This window comes from Bos taurus, chromosome 9, assembly GCF_002263795.3.
Source record: "Bos taurus isolate L1 Dominette 01449 registration number 42190680 breed Hereford chromosome 9, ARS-UCD2.0, whole genome shotgun sequence".
NCBI classification, from domain to species: Eukaryota; Metazoa; Chordata; class Mammalia; order Artiodactyla; family Bovidae; genus Bos; species Bos taurus.
This window is the reverse complement of record NC_037336.1, coordinates 30,011,142-30,026,456: the sequence shown is the minus strand read 5'-3', so window position 1 is coordinate 30,026,456 and position 15,315 is coordinate 30,011,142. Positions and strand designations below refer to the sequence as shown.

General features: G+C 34.9%; 1 protein-coding gene across 2 annotated transcripts in view; it reads right to left on the bottom strand.

Moving 5' to 3' along the window:
- Nucleotides 1-2,960: 2,960 nt before the first annotated feature.
- Nucleotides 2,961-15,315, bottom strand: part of TBC1D32 (TBC1 domain family member 32) — a 207,492-nt gene continuing 195,137 nt past the window's right edge. For both annotated transcript variants that reach the window (XM_024996951.2, XM_024996952.2), the window contains 2 exons: nucleotides 14,327-14,515; nucleotides 2,961-5,002 (listed from right to left, as the gene is read on the bottom strand). In XM_024996951.2, the coding sequence (XP_024852719.1) occupies nucleotides 4,883-5,002; nucleotides 14,327-14,515 (309 nt within the window). In that variant the 3' untranslated portion in view covers nucleotides 2,961-4,882. The remainder of the gene's footprint in view (nucleotides 5,003-14,326; nucleotides 14,516-15,315) is intronic.

Below are 15,315 nucleotides of genomic sequence, written 5' to 3'. Positions count from 1 at the left end.
AATCTGTATGCAGGTCAGAAAGCAACAGTTAGAACTGGACATGGAACAACAGACTGGTTCCAAATAGGAAAAGGAGTATGTGAAGGCTGTATATTGTCACCCTGCTTATTTAACTTCTATGCAGAGTACATCATGAGAAACGCTGGACTGGAAGAAACACAAGCTGGAATCAAGATTGCTGGGAGAAATATCACCTCAGATATGTAGATGACACCACCCTTATGGCAGAAAGTGAAGAGGAAATAAAAAGCCTCTTGATGAAAGTGAAAGTGGAGAGTGAAAAGTTGGCTTAAAGCTCAACATTCAGAAAACGAAGACCATGGCATCTGGTCCCATCACTTCATGGGAAACAGATGGGGAAAGAGTGGAAACAGTGTCAGACTTTATTTTTTTTAGGGCTCCAAAATCACTGCAGATAGTGACTGCAGCCATGAAATTAAAAGACGTTTACTCCTTGTAAGGAAAGTTATCACCAACCTAGATAACATATTCAAAAGCAGAGATATTACTTTGCCTACACAGGTTCGTCTAGTCAAGGCTATGGTTTTTCCTCTGGTCATGTATGGATGTGAGAGTTGGACTGTGAAGAAGGCTGAGCACGGAAAAATTTATTCTTTTGAACTGTGGTATTGGAGAAGACTCTTATGAGTCCCTTGGACTGCAAGGAGATCCAACCAGTCCATTCTGAAGGAGATCAGCCCTGCGATTTCTTTGGAAGGAATGATGCTAAAGCTGAAGATCCAGTACTTTGGCCACCTCATGGAAGAGTTGACTCATTGGAAAAGACTCTGATGCTGGGAGGGATTGTGGGCAGGAAGAGAAGGGGAGGACAGAGGATGAGATGGCTGGATAGCCTTGAGTCTGAGTGAACTCCGGGAATTGGTGATGGACAGGGAGGCCTGGCGTGCTGCGATTCATGGGATTGCAAAGAGTCGGACACGACTGAACGACTGAACTGAACTGAATGACTAAATGAATGATTAAACAATAGAGCTGAAAGAGGATTGAACTCTGAAGGACAAGGCTCAGACTATGCTATCACTAGCTAGCCACATAGTAGCAAGTAATCAGTTCAGTTCAGTCGTTCAGTCATGTCCAACTCTTTGTGACCCCATGGACTGCAGCACGCCAGGCTTCCCTGTCCATTACCAACTCTGAGAGCGTGCTCAAACTCATATCGAATTGAATCAGTGATACCATCCAACATCTCATCCTGTCATCCCCGTCTCCTCCTGCCTTAATTTTTCCCCAGTATCAGGGTCTTTTCCAGTGAGTCAGTTCTTCACATTAGCTGGCCAAAGTTTCAGCTTCAGCATCAGTCCTTCCAATGAATATTTAGGACTGATTTCCTTTAGGATTGACTGGTTGGACCTCCTTGCAGTCCAAGGGACTCTCAAGAGTCCTCTCCAATACCACAGTTCAAAAGCATCAATTCTTCTGCACTCAGCTTTCTTTACAGTCCAACTCGCATAACCCTACATGACTACTGGAAAAAGCATAGCTTTGGCCATATGGACCATGTTGGCAGAGTAATGTCTCTCCTTTTTAATATGCTGTCTAGGTTGGTCATAGCTTTTCTTCCAAGGAGCAAGCGTCTTTTAATTTCATGGCTTCAGTCAACACCCACAGTGATTTTGGAGCCCAAGAAAATACAGTCTCTTACTGTTTCCATTGTTTCCCCATCTATTTGCCATGAAGTCATGGGACTGGATGCCATGATCTTAGTTTTCTGAATGTTGAGTTTTAAGCCAACTTTTTCACTCTTCTCTTTCACTTTCATCAAGAGGCTCTTTAGTTTTTCTTTGCTTTCTGCCATAAGGGTGGTGTCATCTGCATATCTGAGGTTGTTGTTATTTCTCCTGGCAATCTTGATTCCAGCTTGTGTTTCATCCAGCCCAGCATTTCACATGATGCATTTTGCATATAACTTAAATAAGCAGGGTGACAATATACAGCCTTGACATACTCTTTTCCTGATTTGGAACCAGTCTGTTGTTGCATGTCCAGTTCTAACTGTCATTTCTTGGCCTGCATACAGATTTCTCAAGAGGCAGGTAAGGTTGAGAGGTATTCCCATCTCTTGAAGAATTTTCCAGTTTGTTGTGATACACACAGTCAAAGGCTTTGGAGTAGTCAATAAAGCAGAAGTAGGTATTTTTCTGGAACTCTCTTGCTTTTTCAAAGATCCAACAGATGTTGGCAATTTGATCTCTGGTTCCTCTGCCTTTTCTAAGTCCAGCTTGATCATCTGGAATTTTGAGCATTACTTTTCCAGTTTTTGAGATGAATGCAGTTGTGTGGTAGTTTGAGCATTCTTTGGCATTGCCCTTCTTTGGGACTGACAAAGATAGGCAGTCCCTTGGCCACTGCTGAGTTTTCCAAATTTGCTGGTATATTGAGTGCAGCACTTTCACAGCATTGTCTTTCAGGATTTGAAATAGCTCAACTGAAATTCCATCACCTCCACTAGCTTTGTTCGTAGTGATGCTTCCTAAGGCCCACTTGATTTCACATTCCAGTATGTCTGGCTCTAGGTGAGTGATCACACCATCATGGTTATCTGGGTCATGAAGATATTTTTTGGATAGTTCTTCTGTGGATTCTTTCCACTTCTTAATATCTTCTGCTTCTGTTATGTCCATACCATTTCTGTCCTTTACTGTGCCCATCTTTGTGTGAAATATTCCCTTGGTATCTGTAACTTTCTGGAAAAGATCTCTAGTCTTTCCCATTCTATTCTTTTCCCCTATTTCTTTGCACTAAGGAAGGCTTTCTTATCTCTCCTTGCTAGTCTTTGGAACAGATATTTGAAGATGGATATAAGAACATTTGAATTTTTCACAAATTTGTTTACATTGTAACAAAATATAATTATAATAAATCCTGTAAAATATATAAGGTCCTCCTTCACAAATAAGTTCTAGGAACTTACTTTAATTAAAAATAAAATTGAGAGGCAATACAGGGCTATATTTATTTCTACTTTAAAGAGTAATTTTAAAGTAAAATAGGTACAAAGATAATTCACAATGGTAGTTACAAAAAACACTGTTATTTTATATGTTATGTCACCAACCTGCTGAGTCATTGTTCATAAGATATTTATCAGATAAAAACAAAAGCCTTCTGGCTCTAGCTGAAGTCGCCTGTGCAAAATATAATTATAATCTAGATCTTAAGTTTCTGATCAAAATCACCAATGAATATTATAAAATTAAGTTATAGTTCCTTCTCCATTTGTATTTCCAATTACCATGTTAGAGTTTTTAAAAAGAAATAAAGCTGCAAGTTTCTCAAGACCAGTAACAGTATCTCAGGAACAGAATGGGAAGAAACATAAACATAATCATGTATTACAGGTTCTGTGGAACAGCTTTTCAAAATTAAGTTTAAAAGTAGACAAAACTTGGTGTTTTGAGTAACCTGGGGCTTTCTTCCTTAATTCATTTCGGCCAGAGCTAAAGTGAGCAATATGTCAAATTAACTTGCTCAGTTTTCTTTTTTCAACTTTTTCAATGCCCTTTAGGAACATCATTACTGAGAAGCTATTGTTGGCATTTACTGCACAAAACCTGATTCTAGAAGGTTGATACTGCAATAGCTTAAATATCACAAAACTGGGGAAAATTGTATGGTACCAGTTATTTCACTATACTAAAATGAAAAATAGTCTGGAGATAAACCATTTTTGGTTGAAAAGAAAAAAGGCTTTAGAATGGTTTTAATGGTTGATTTACATTTAAATATAAGCAAGGAATACAAAATGACCTTTACTTATAATTTTAAAAACCTGTTGAAATTGCCAACTGAAAAATTAGTATTTTTGTGTCTTATCTTTCACCTATTAGATGTGATGGTTATAAGAAAAGAGACCCTAGCATATTGTATTAATCTCAATGGAGCAAAGCCTTCTATTTAAATAAAACAAAACACTATGTTGGTCATTTAAAATAATTTACAAATATATTCTCTTTAATGTTCTTAAGTTCATTACAAATCAAATCAAATCTATCACTAAGGAAACCACATAAAAAATGAGTGTTAAATGCATATCAGTATGAAATAATCAATCTATCTTTTAAATGAACCATGTTGAGACTACATTTCACGTGAAAAATTATAAATTGATACAGGTGTCAAAAGCAATTCCTAGAAAAACAATTATGCCTGACGAAAATAATTTTCCTACCACTTGCCATGATAAATATGATTTGTTCCTCTATATGTAAAATAAGCAGTTATGGTTTTGCCTATTTTCTTTTATATGTACAGACAAAAACGAAGAAAGCAACTGTCTTGTCTCCATGGACTCTCTTTGGATGGTAGCTATTTACAGTAATGCTGCTATTTCCAAGCTCATTGAAAAAAATATATTAATCATCCTGGGAAGAAGGAAATGTAGGTTAAGGTTAACTCTTAAACATAAAGAACTATAAGTAAGCTGGATTTGATTATAAAACAACCTTGTGTTAGTTGCTCAGTCATGTCCAACTCTTTGCAATCTGAAGGACTGTAGCCTGCCAGGCTCGTCTGCCCATGGAATTCTCCAGGCAAGAGTACTGTAATGGGTTGCCATTCCCGTCTCTAGGGGATCTTCCCAACCCAGGGACCAAACCTAGGTCTTCTGCATTGCAGCCAGATTTTTTACTGTTTGAGCCACCAGGGAAAGCCAAAACAACCTTACACAACAACAAACTTACAAAAATGAATTCACTTCAATTGAGCTAATACCTACTTGAATATATTATTATATTCAAAAACTCTCAGTACTGATCTATAATAGTGTGTTTTCACAAAGCATATGTTGTTCTGGACACAGAAAATAATCAAATCCTTGTTTCCTTTAAAAATAAACATAAAAATCAATTGTGTTTTCCATGATCTATGTGCTTTGCACTCTCATGTTCCGCATGTCTCTCAGCAACACTGGTCGGTAGTTTTGTTCCAAAACTTCCATGTATTCAAAGTAATCACTCACTCGAAACCCATGCAGTGCTTCTTCCTGTCAAAAGATATATAGAGATGTTCATTTGCTTGGGTAAAGACACACAGTTCTAAGTTAATGGGTTTAAAACAGTTGATATATCATTTTTCTCAGCTATAGATGGGGGTTTTATGTTGATAGTAAATGCTTTTTATTTAGTAAGCTATATATATATATATAAAATAGCAAAAAATCATGTCCCTGTGATAACTAGGTTGTCTGTTTTCACAACCAAAACTGCTTTATAGCTAACAACAACAACAACAAAAAACAAACACTTAGATAATGAAACCTTCCTAATGTTTTAGATATAATACTTCCAATTATAGAATGATTGCTTACATCTGTAATCAGTAAAGACTTTAAAGCTTATCAAAGAACACTTACAATATTACAAGGAATATCTATTCTACAGCTACATTCATAAAACTTCCAGCAGTCTGCAATTCATAATGTTGGTATTATGCATATCTATACTAATTTGTAATTTAATGGCTAGTGTCCCAAATGTGGCACTCAAGAATGAAAAATAACAAAGCATCCATTTAGAATCGTATACACTTTTAGGAAATTTTAGGACTATTTATTTTAGTATCTCCAAATACTAGCTGTGGAATGCCAACCTTTCAAAGTAACAACAACATTCTGCAAAAGAAACTTGATCCTTGATTCACTGTAACATGTTAGAAATTTTGGATGTTATAAAAAATTTTGACAATTCATGCCTTTCTGGAGATAACAGCTTAAAGGTAAAATCTACTAATAAATACAAAATTCAAAAAAATTCAAAAGAATCAAAGATAATATATTATCATATACCAAATACAGTGTTTAGAGACAAATCAGCTTGTAGATGAGAGACATAAATGTAGGGTACTAGGAAAACATCACAAATTCTCAGTAAGAATGGACGTTTTTTGGGACTTCCCTGGTGGTCCAGTTATTAAGACTCCATGCTTCCAATGCAAGGGTTAAGGGTTTGATCCCTGGTTGGGGAACTATGATCCCAAAAGCCACATGATATAGCCAAAAAAAGAATGCACGTTTTTAAAGGCCTCAGATGTCACTAGTGATGACTAGATTAGTAATAGTTCACAGATAACTTGGGAGAAGAGTATATTACTTGTCATATATCACCGAAAATCTGGGTAATCTGAGAGAAGAGTTCATTGGTACCTTAAAAACAAGTATTCTTAGTGATCTATAAAATTGATATCATAACTAAGAAAATTAAATGATGTTAAGTTAGATGAATAAGATTATACCTTTAAGACTAAGAGTTAATACCTCCAAACGTAAAAATTTGAACTACTCTTAATTTTAAAATATTTGTGACATTATCCATTTCTTCATTCATTAACCTCATTCATTCCCTTATGGTATGTAAGGTTCTTGGTTATACAATGAAGACCCAAAGATGAATGAGACAGGTCTCTGTTCTAAAACATTAACAGCTAAGGTATATATCATATCTCCAGTTTTATGTATAAGCAACTGAATCAAAAGGAAGATGTTCATCTTAAGAAGAGCAGAAATACTACATCTTTGTAAATTTCTCTATCAAACATAGTTCACTTTTTTCTTTGGCGTAAAAGTAGGACTGAAGTAAGACTACTCTTGCTATTCAAGAATTCACTTTAACTGTTGTAGTCATTGAACTATTTAAATTACGTGTGATTTAACATTAATCACCCCTTCACTAAAACTATACCTAAGTTGGAAAAGAATTACAGTAATGTGTTATTCTAACCAGAAGAAAAAAAAACTTAATGCCAGAAAAATTGTCTTTGTGCATATTCATGATTTTTAAAAGAATGCTTATTGTTCATTATATGTGAATTACAATAGGGAATGACTGCATTTGAAAAATAGCGCTAATAATTCTTCCTGGGCAAAAGTAAGCAAAACCTACTTTAACATCTTTTGATTATTGCTCCACTTTAGTTTAAAAATAAAAACTACCTGTGGAGAACCATAGCTATTACTTGGTTTAAAAATACCTTTTTCTTAAAACATGTTTTTTGAATTGTGGTTCCCATTTTAGACATTAATATTAAAATAAAGAGAAAATACTCTGATAACTATACTGAAGACACACCCATAAAAATGGCAAATAAGGTTATTAAGGCCTTATTTCATAAGAGAAATATAAAATATTCATTTTAAAAGAAATGTTTTTAAATTATATAGATTTAAAATTCACAGGCAATTTTAACTCTGAATAAAATTTCAGAACTTCTGAATTCCATTTTGTCTTCAAAGTGGAATATTTTCCATTTTATCCTACTGCTGCTGCTGCTGCTGCTAAGTTGCTTCAGTCACGTCTGACTCTGTGCAACGCCATAGACGGCAGCCCACCAGGCTCCCTCGTCCCTGGGATTCTCCAAGCAAGAACACTGGAGTGGGTTTCCATTTCCTTCTCCAATGCATGACATTAAAGTGAAAAGTGAAAGTGAAGTCGCTCAGTCGTATTCAACTCTTCACGACCCCATCGACTGCAGCCCACCAGGCTCCTCCATCCATGGGATTTTCCAGGCAAGAGTACTGGAGTGGGGTGTTATTGTCTTCTCCGATTTTATCCTAAATATTCTCTCATTGCCTTTTAGTGAATTACTTTTCTTTGTAATTATGACCACTTAGACTGCCAGCTAATCATTCAAGTTATAAAGGGGCCATTCCCTCAGAATACTGTTTTATTATCACTTTATTTATAGACCTAAGTATATTGGACTGTGGATAAAAATAAGAATTACCTTATTCTTTAAATAGGCAGACATATATAATTATATAAGGTAACATTATCACATTTTATACAGATAGTACTCTATTCAAGTTTTTTCTTTTTAATAAATTACTTCTGGAACAGTTTATATCTTGGTTGGGGAGTTTATTTTGAGCATATTACGTTCTCTTTTTCTATGCAGTGGATTTTCAACCAAAGTACCTTAAATGAATTGCTCTTTTCATTAATGTTGAGTTTCAAACATTGAATCATGAAAAAAGTAGTAAAAATTACCATCCTAAACCACAATGTTGTGTGTGTATTCAATGTTATACAATATGGCATATACACAGCTTCCCTCTCTCCTTTGTACACAGAATCTAGTTTCAAGTATGTATCCACTGGTTTCCTTTTACTAGTGAGAGCATTTAGTTAGAAAGTCCACTGAATTCAGGATTTTTTTTTTTTTTTTAAGTAAACAGACTAGTCAGGGATACACTAGAAAGGGCATAGGATTTGGATTCAGACCAAAATGGGTTCAAACTCACCTGTGTTAGTTACTAGACAAATTAACCTGGGAAAGTTTACAGATTCTCTAAGCCTCATTTTTTTGTGTGTAAATATAGACAATAACAACATAAACTGTGTTTTCTGAACTCTTTACCGTGAACTAGAAAGCCTTATGTGATTTGATTCCTGCCTCATCCCTGACCGTTCTTAGTCCCTCACCTTGTTTTGGCCACAGTGGTCATCTCAACACTTTATAAGTGGGCCAAGCCCATTCTTACCTCTGAGCCCTTACATTTGCCGTCTCATTTAGAAGGATTTTGCACAGAAGTCCTTGCATTGCTTTTCTTTTTCCTTTGCTTCATTCAGTCTCTGATTACCCACTCACAGCAGTCTTTACTAGACTCTATCTAAATAGCACTTATGAATCTGTCTGACTCCCTTACCATGTTTGATTTCTTTATATTTAAGATCTATCAGTACCTGAGATATTATATATTCATTCACATATTGTTTATCTATTAGTAGAACTAGATGGGGGAAAAATGGCAACAGTGGCAGATTTTATTTTCTTAGTCTCCAAAATTACTGCAGACAGTGACTGCAGCCATGATTAAAAGATGCTTGATCCTAGGAAGAAAAGCTATTACAAACCTGGACAGCATATTAAAAAGCAGAGGCATCACTTTGCCAACAAAGGTCCATATAGTCAAAGGTATAGTTTTTCCAGTAGTCCTGTATGGATGTGAGAGTTGGACCATAAAGAAGGCTGAGTGCCAAAGAACTGATGCTCCTGAACTGTAGTGTTGGAGAAGACTCGAGAGTTCCTTGGACAGCAAGGAGATCAAACCAGTCCATCCTAAAGGAAATCAACCCTGAATATTCATTGGAAGGACTGATGCTGAAGCTGAAGCTCCAATACTTTGAACACCTGATGTGAAGAGCTGACTCACTGGAAAAGACCCTGATGCTGGGAAAGATTGAAGGCAGGAAGGGAAGGGAATGACAGAGGATGAGATGGTTGGATGACATCAGTGACTCAATGGACAGGAGTTTGAGCAAACTTTGGGAGAGTGAAGGAGAGGGAAGCCTGATGTGCTGCAGTCCATGTGGTCACAAAGACTCAGACATGACTTCATGACTGAACAACAGTAATAAGTAAAACATTAAAGTCAATGTGGTAGGCCATTGCCTATCTTGTAACCACCACAATGCTTGGAACACAGAAGCTGGGCAAGGGTCATTGAGTGAATGAGCAATCCTTTTGCCCAGTGCCTGTCATTCAATAAGCATTCACAGTATCAATGGTGGTCATGATATTTTTGTTAAGCTACATTCTCTGAAATGATTGAGTTAGATTTTCTTGATCGCACTACAAATTTATAATGTTAAGCATGGATGGGCTCGCTAAAAGGAGGATGAACAGAGATGGAGAAACAAGTCACTACTAACTTTTTTTAAAGCACTTGCTATGTATCAGATAATGTTGTAGAAGTATTTCACAGATATCATCTCATTTCTTTCCTCCACAACTCTAAGTGATAGGTATTATTTCATGCTCAATTAACATATGAGAAAAATTAGGCATATGGAGGTAAGCAACATGCCCAAACTTACACAGAGTGGCAGAATTTAACTTGAGGTGGGCTCAAATGATGTAAGGTGAAGGCAAAAAACATAACCACAGTTGAATAACACACTGAACATGTTGCATCTGTTCCTTCAGATGGTGAATTATTTTTAACACTATAAACACTTCTGCCTTTTAAGAGCTTACTATACAATTAGTTTGTTTTTTTTTTTTCTTCAGTCTGATCTCTATTTCTTATGCCAACATGTTCGAGTAACCACAGCTGCAAGTAGAAACAACAAAAAAACCCACTTGACAATTTACTGATGGGATGAAATTAATCTGATTTTTACATAATTATAAATTGATTTCTCCATAATATGCAGGATTTACTTGAAGCATTTTAATTAAGTATTTTGAGTCTTCACAGCCTAATTTCACTGGAAGGCAATCTTTTCCCAGCCTGGCATTTCAGTGATGTTTTTCCCCAGGTTGAATTCATAAACTAAAACCAAGATCACTGCCAGCCTATTAACATGCAGAAAGCAATGAAATACAGCTAGTCTGCTAAAACAGTGGGTCTTCTTAAAATACCATCAAAGTAAATCAACCTAAACTTGCTTTTGTGTGTGTCTGTATGTGTGTGTGTGTGGCGGGGGCGGGGGGGGGGGGTGGCGGTAGGGGAATGCATGTGAGAGAGAGAAAAAAAGAGATTCATTAAAAAACAAACCAACCCAACTTTAGATTTTCAAGTCTGAGATATTGAAAAAATTAATTTTGTCAGATGATGTTTTCGTTTCTGAAAGTTTGATGCCTACAGATTTTCTGAACTATCATCTGTCACAGAAAAATTTTAGTTTCAAGACTAAGATTTTCAGCACATCTTTAGAAGTTGTCTTCTAGCTCAGCCGTAATTTATCCAATGCCATAGTGTGGGAATAATGCACTTAGCTGCTCTATTATCCAACCCACATATTTGTTGTGTTTAAAAAGATGCTGCAAAAAACTCAGACGATACCTTGCTGATAAACTTACACCCATGGCATTCATCTAATCTTTTAGTGGTTTAATCAAATGAGGAAATATAAACAAGTTATTCTGCTTGTTTTTTTTTTTAATTAGGTGAAACTTAGTTAAGAAATCCCAAGTCATCTTTTTTTAATATACGGATCATGAAGAATTATTCAGGGGGTTACCATAAATTCAAGCACTGAGTCTAGACTCAATTACTTAATTTCAAATCTTGAGCCCAAACCAAAGCGAATACAGAATGAGTTGGTATTTTCTCTATACTATATGCTTCAGAGAGATTTTTATTCCTAAAGCAATGCTTCTATCTTATCTCTTTCTGTAAATACATGAAATTAAACAGGGAAAAGAATTTTATATTTTCAATTTTCTGGAATCATCTCATTTTCTCAAGTTTCTCAGGATAACTGATAATACTGTAATTGAAAACATGTTTGTGGTTTTTCAATATTTTGCAAACTATTTCAACTGGGTCTAATTATTTGAACTCATTTAGCACAGTTGATGCTTGTTCTATCTATTTTTATATAATGATTAATACCCTTTTTAAAAATAGCTTTATTACAAAAGTAGGGGCTCATTCTTCAAAAATTTAAAAAAAAAAGAGCCCTCATAAATGCATACAATAAACAGTAAAAGTCCCCTGAACTACTCTACGTCCTGTTCCTATCAGAAACAGTCATTACTAAATATGTAGAGTCAGGGCATAACGTAACCTACGTAAGAATATCATTATGGCTGTGGTATGTAGTTATATGGAAAATTATTGACAAGTTTTTTCTCCCTTTGTACAAGTCTGAGATTTTGGATCAGAAAGTATAAAACCTAATTTCAAAGGTTTAATCCACATAACAACAGTTTAATGAGGACTTTAAAAATCCTATGTCTCTCTGACTTGGTGGATTTTCCTTTCCTGAGGAAAGGAAGAATAAAATCACTTCCTTAATTGAAATTTCATTATTGGTTAATATATGAATAAGTGAAAAATAGTGTACATATGTTTACATACTTTTCAAAGAAGACATTTTAACTGGGCTTAATGGAGTAGTTAAAGGGGTATGTAAATGCATACTTAATAGAGTATACTGGAATTTATCTCACAAGAAAAATAACTGCTCATCAAAAGAGATCAGTGACCCCAGATCTACTTGCTGGAAACAAAAAATAACATGAAGTCATGGTATTAGAAAGGCATTTTTCCTAATACCTCAGATGAATGCAAACAGCAGGAGTAAGAAGTAAGGTTAGCTCCAGGACAACTGCTAAAATTAATTCTTTGCCAACATGCCCTTACTTTGGATTTAAGCCAATTCAATTAAAATTTTAGTAATTTAAGTAGGACTTAGTAAAGATAATCTTTTATCTTTAAAAAACCCTCATTTTAAAATTCTTTAGTTTTAAACTGATAGCATTATGCCTAGAGCATAACAGAGTTTGGGAAATATTTAAAGAGGTCACCATTTGTAAACTCTATTATTTTTCCTGGCAGCAATCAGGAAGAGGTGAGATTGCAATAATCACCAGCATCTATCAGGTTAAACATGATGAAATATATGGACACCCCTCTGGTGGAAAGGAAGGTGTTAGTAATTTTTGTTATTCAATGTGAATACAATTAAGCCCATTAATCTCTCCCTTTATATTTATTTACATTCATTGTTTACTCTAGCAAGTGTTTATTGAGCACCTACCATGTACCAGGTGCTGTTCAAAGCACTGAAAAATACACTAGTAACTGAGATAGACAAAATCACAATCCTTGTGGAGCTTATACAGTATACTGGGGAAGACTGACAAAAGTATATCTAAGATAATTTCAGTCAGTGACACACACTATAAAAGAAACTAAAGTAGGATAAGAGAATAGATAATTATAGGTAAGAAGGCATTCAAATGTAAGTATTTGGGGAAATTTTAGGCCCTGAAATCCCTTTAACTGACCACTGCAACTAATGAAAATGCCCCTTACTGAAAAGGAACCCACATTTTGTCCTCAATATAATTCTCACTTACTTAACCATCCCTGTTCTCCAAATCACCTTTTACAGATAATTTTTTTCTTTTTCTACCTAAATTTTCCTTCTGCTTGTATGACCATTGTTGTGTTATACCTTATTTCATTACGAATGTTTCTAAGATCATAATTCTATGATACATGTAGGAAGTATGAGACCTTTTGGATTTAGTATTTATGAAATAAAAATGCTTGACAGTTTATCAATCTTAAATGATCAATGACATTTACTTACAAAAGACATCATCAAATGACAAGTGAATCAGAAAGAGAAAGATAAATACCATATTCTAACGTATATATATAGAATCTAGAAAAATGGTACTGAAGATTTATTTACAGGGCAACAATGGAGAAACAGGCAAAGAGAATAGACTTATGGATATGGGGAGAGGGGAGGAGAGGGTGAGATGTACGGAAAGAGTAACAAGGAAACTTGCACTACGATACGTAAAATAGATAGCCAATAGGAATTTGCTGTATGTCTCAGGAAACTGAAACAGGGCTCTGTGTCAGCCTGGAGGGGTGGGATGGGGGGAGATGGGAGTGAGGCTCAAAAGCGAGGGGATATATATATTTCTATGGCTGATTCATGTTGAGGTTTGACAGAAAACAACAAAAATCTGTAAAGCAATTATGCTTTAATAAAAAATAAATGAGAAACAAAAAAAGAAAAATAACTGAAAAATATCTAACAATAAATAATAAAAATAAAATTAATTCACATGGAAATTATTTGTCCACCTAGAAAAAAGCTACATATGACGAATGTTGGTTCTAGGGTAAGTGTGTCTATGCATGCGTATGTATCTGAGGGTAGCAGGGGGAGGGAAATATACTTAAATTCAAGGAAATATTTAAACTTAAAACAAATCTGCATTTTCAGCAAGAATCACATATAGGGAGGTATTTATATATCTTATATTTTCTAAAGTCCAGAGTTTCAAAAGTCACATTATTGTGAAAAAGAAAGCTATTTGATCTTGCTTTAAAATATTAACTTCTGTACTTCTATATAATAATGACTTTTAAAAACAGTGTTAAGATAGATTCTTTCATGGAAACCTTTCAAAAAATATTTCAAAATTTAGAAAAATAGAGTATGAAGGTATAATAAATTACATTTTTAAAAAAGTTTCAAAGCTGTGTATTAACACATAGTAACTTGAACTTTTATTAGCTAAATAAGATACAGGAGTATAAAAAAAAAAAAAAAAGTCCTTTAGGCACAGCATACTGGTTAAAAGCAAAATTTGTAGCCAGACAGCTTACCTTCATATCCCAGCCCCATCACAGTTTAGCAGCATTCACCAGCTGTAAAATCTTGGGCAATGTACTTAATACCTGTTTCCTCATCTCTAAAATAAAGATTATAATACCTACCTCTCAAGGTTGTTTTTAGGATTGCATGAGCATATAGAAAAATACCCGGCACTAGGTACCCCATCAAAGTTGACAACTTTCAACCAAAATTTTTCCTCTAGAAATAAAGTTACTCACTTTTAGGAAAACCTGCAGATCTTGAGTCTGAGTGTGCTGTAGAATGTCTTGTTGAAGATGTTTGAATATAGCTATACAGATATACACTTGATAATCTGGACCAAGGAAAACACAGGTAGCAATGTAATGGCAGATTTCTATCCAATCTAAATAATTCCAAAAACACTGAGTTATCCATTGCATACAAATCTAGGAAAAAAAAATAAAAGTTAGGTCATTAGAAAGCTGATATAGCCATTTTGACTTTTTAAAAGCAGTACTCAATATAATAACTCACATAAAACCATTCAATCAAAATAGACAGTCTGACTACAAGAAGCCTAATAAGGATATAAGGATGCCTCACCTACTTGCCTAATGTGTGAGAAAACTCTAATGGCCTCCCAAGGCCATTACTCAAGTCCCAACTCAGGACTTAGGGGTTAACTGATGGTGTTCATACTGTTCCTATGCTATTGCTAAATGCCTTCTTGATTCATATTGTCCTTCTCTTACCTATAACACTAGTCTGCTCTCTTCAGATAACAAATGCTGAGACTATTTTAATTCAGAAATGGGAGCATCTTCTATCCTACCTAGAATCACAGATGTATAATTATGCAGATGACAGATTGCTAAATGTTACATTAATGCAAATGGACTCTTGCTGAATAATAAAACAATTTAAATCAACCAGAATTATATAACATAGAAACTGAGAGCTAATGTACAGAACTCAAAAATGAGACTTTTTACAAAAATCATTTACTTTCTGAAAAACATTTTTCAGATTATAAAAGCAATACATGCCTACTAAAAAATAATAATACAGTGATTAACATTGGTAATGTTTTGGTACAGCAATGTTATGGGTGGAATTGTGCCTCTCCCCCCCAAAATAAGTCAAAGTCCTAACTCCCAGGACCTATGAATGTGACATTATTTGAAAACAGTGTCTTTACAGAGGTAATCAAGTGAAAATGAGGTTAGGCTGAGCCTTATTCCAACAT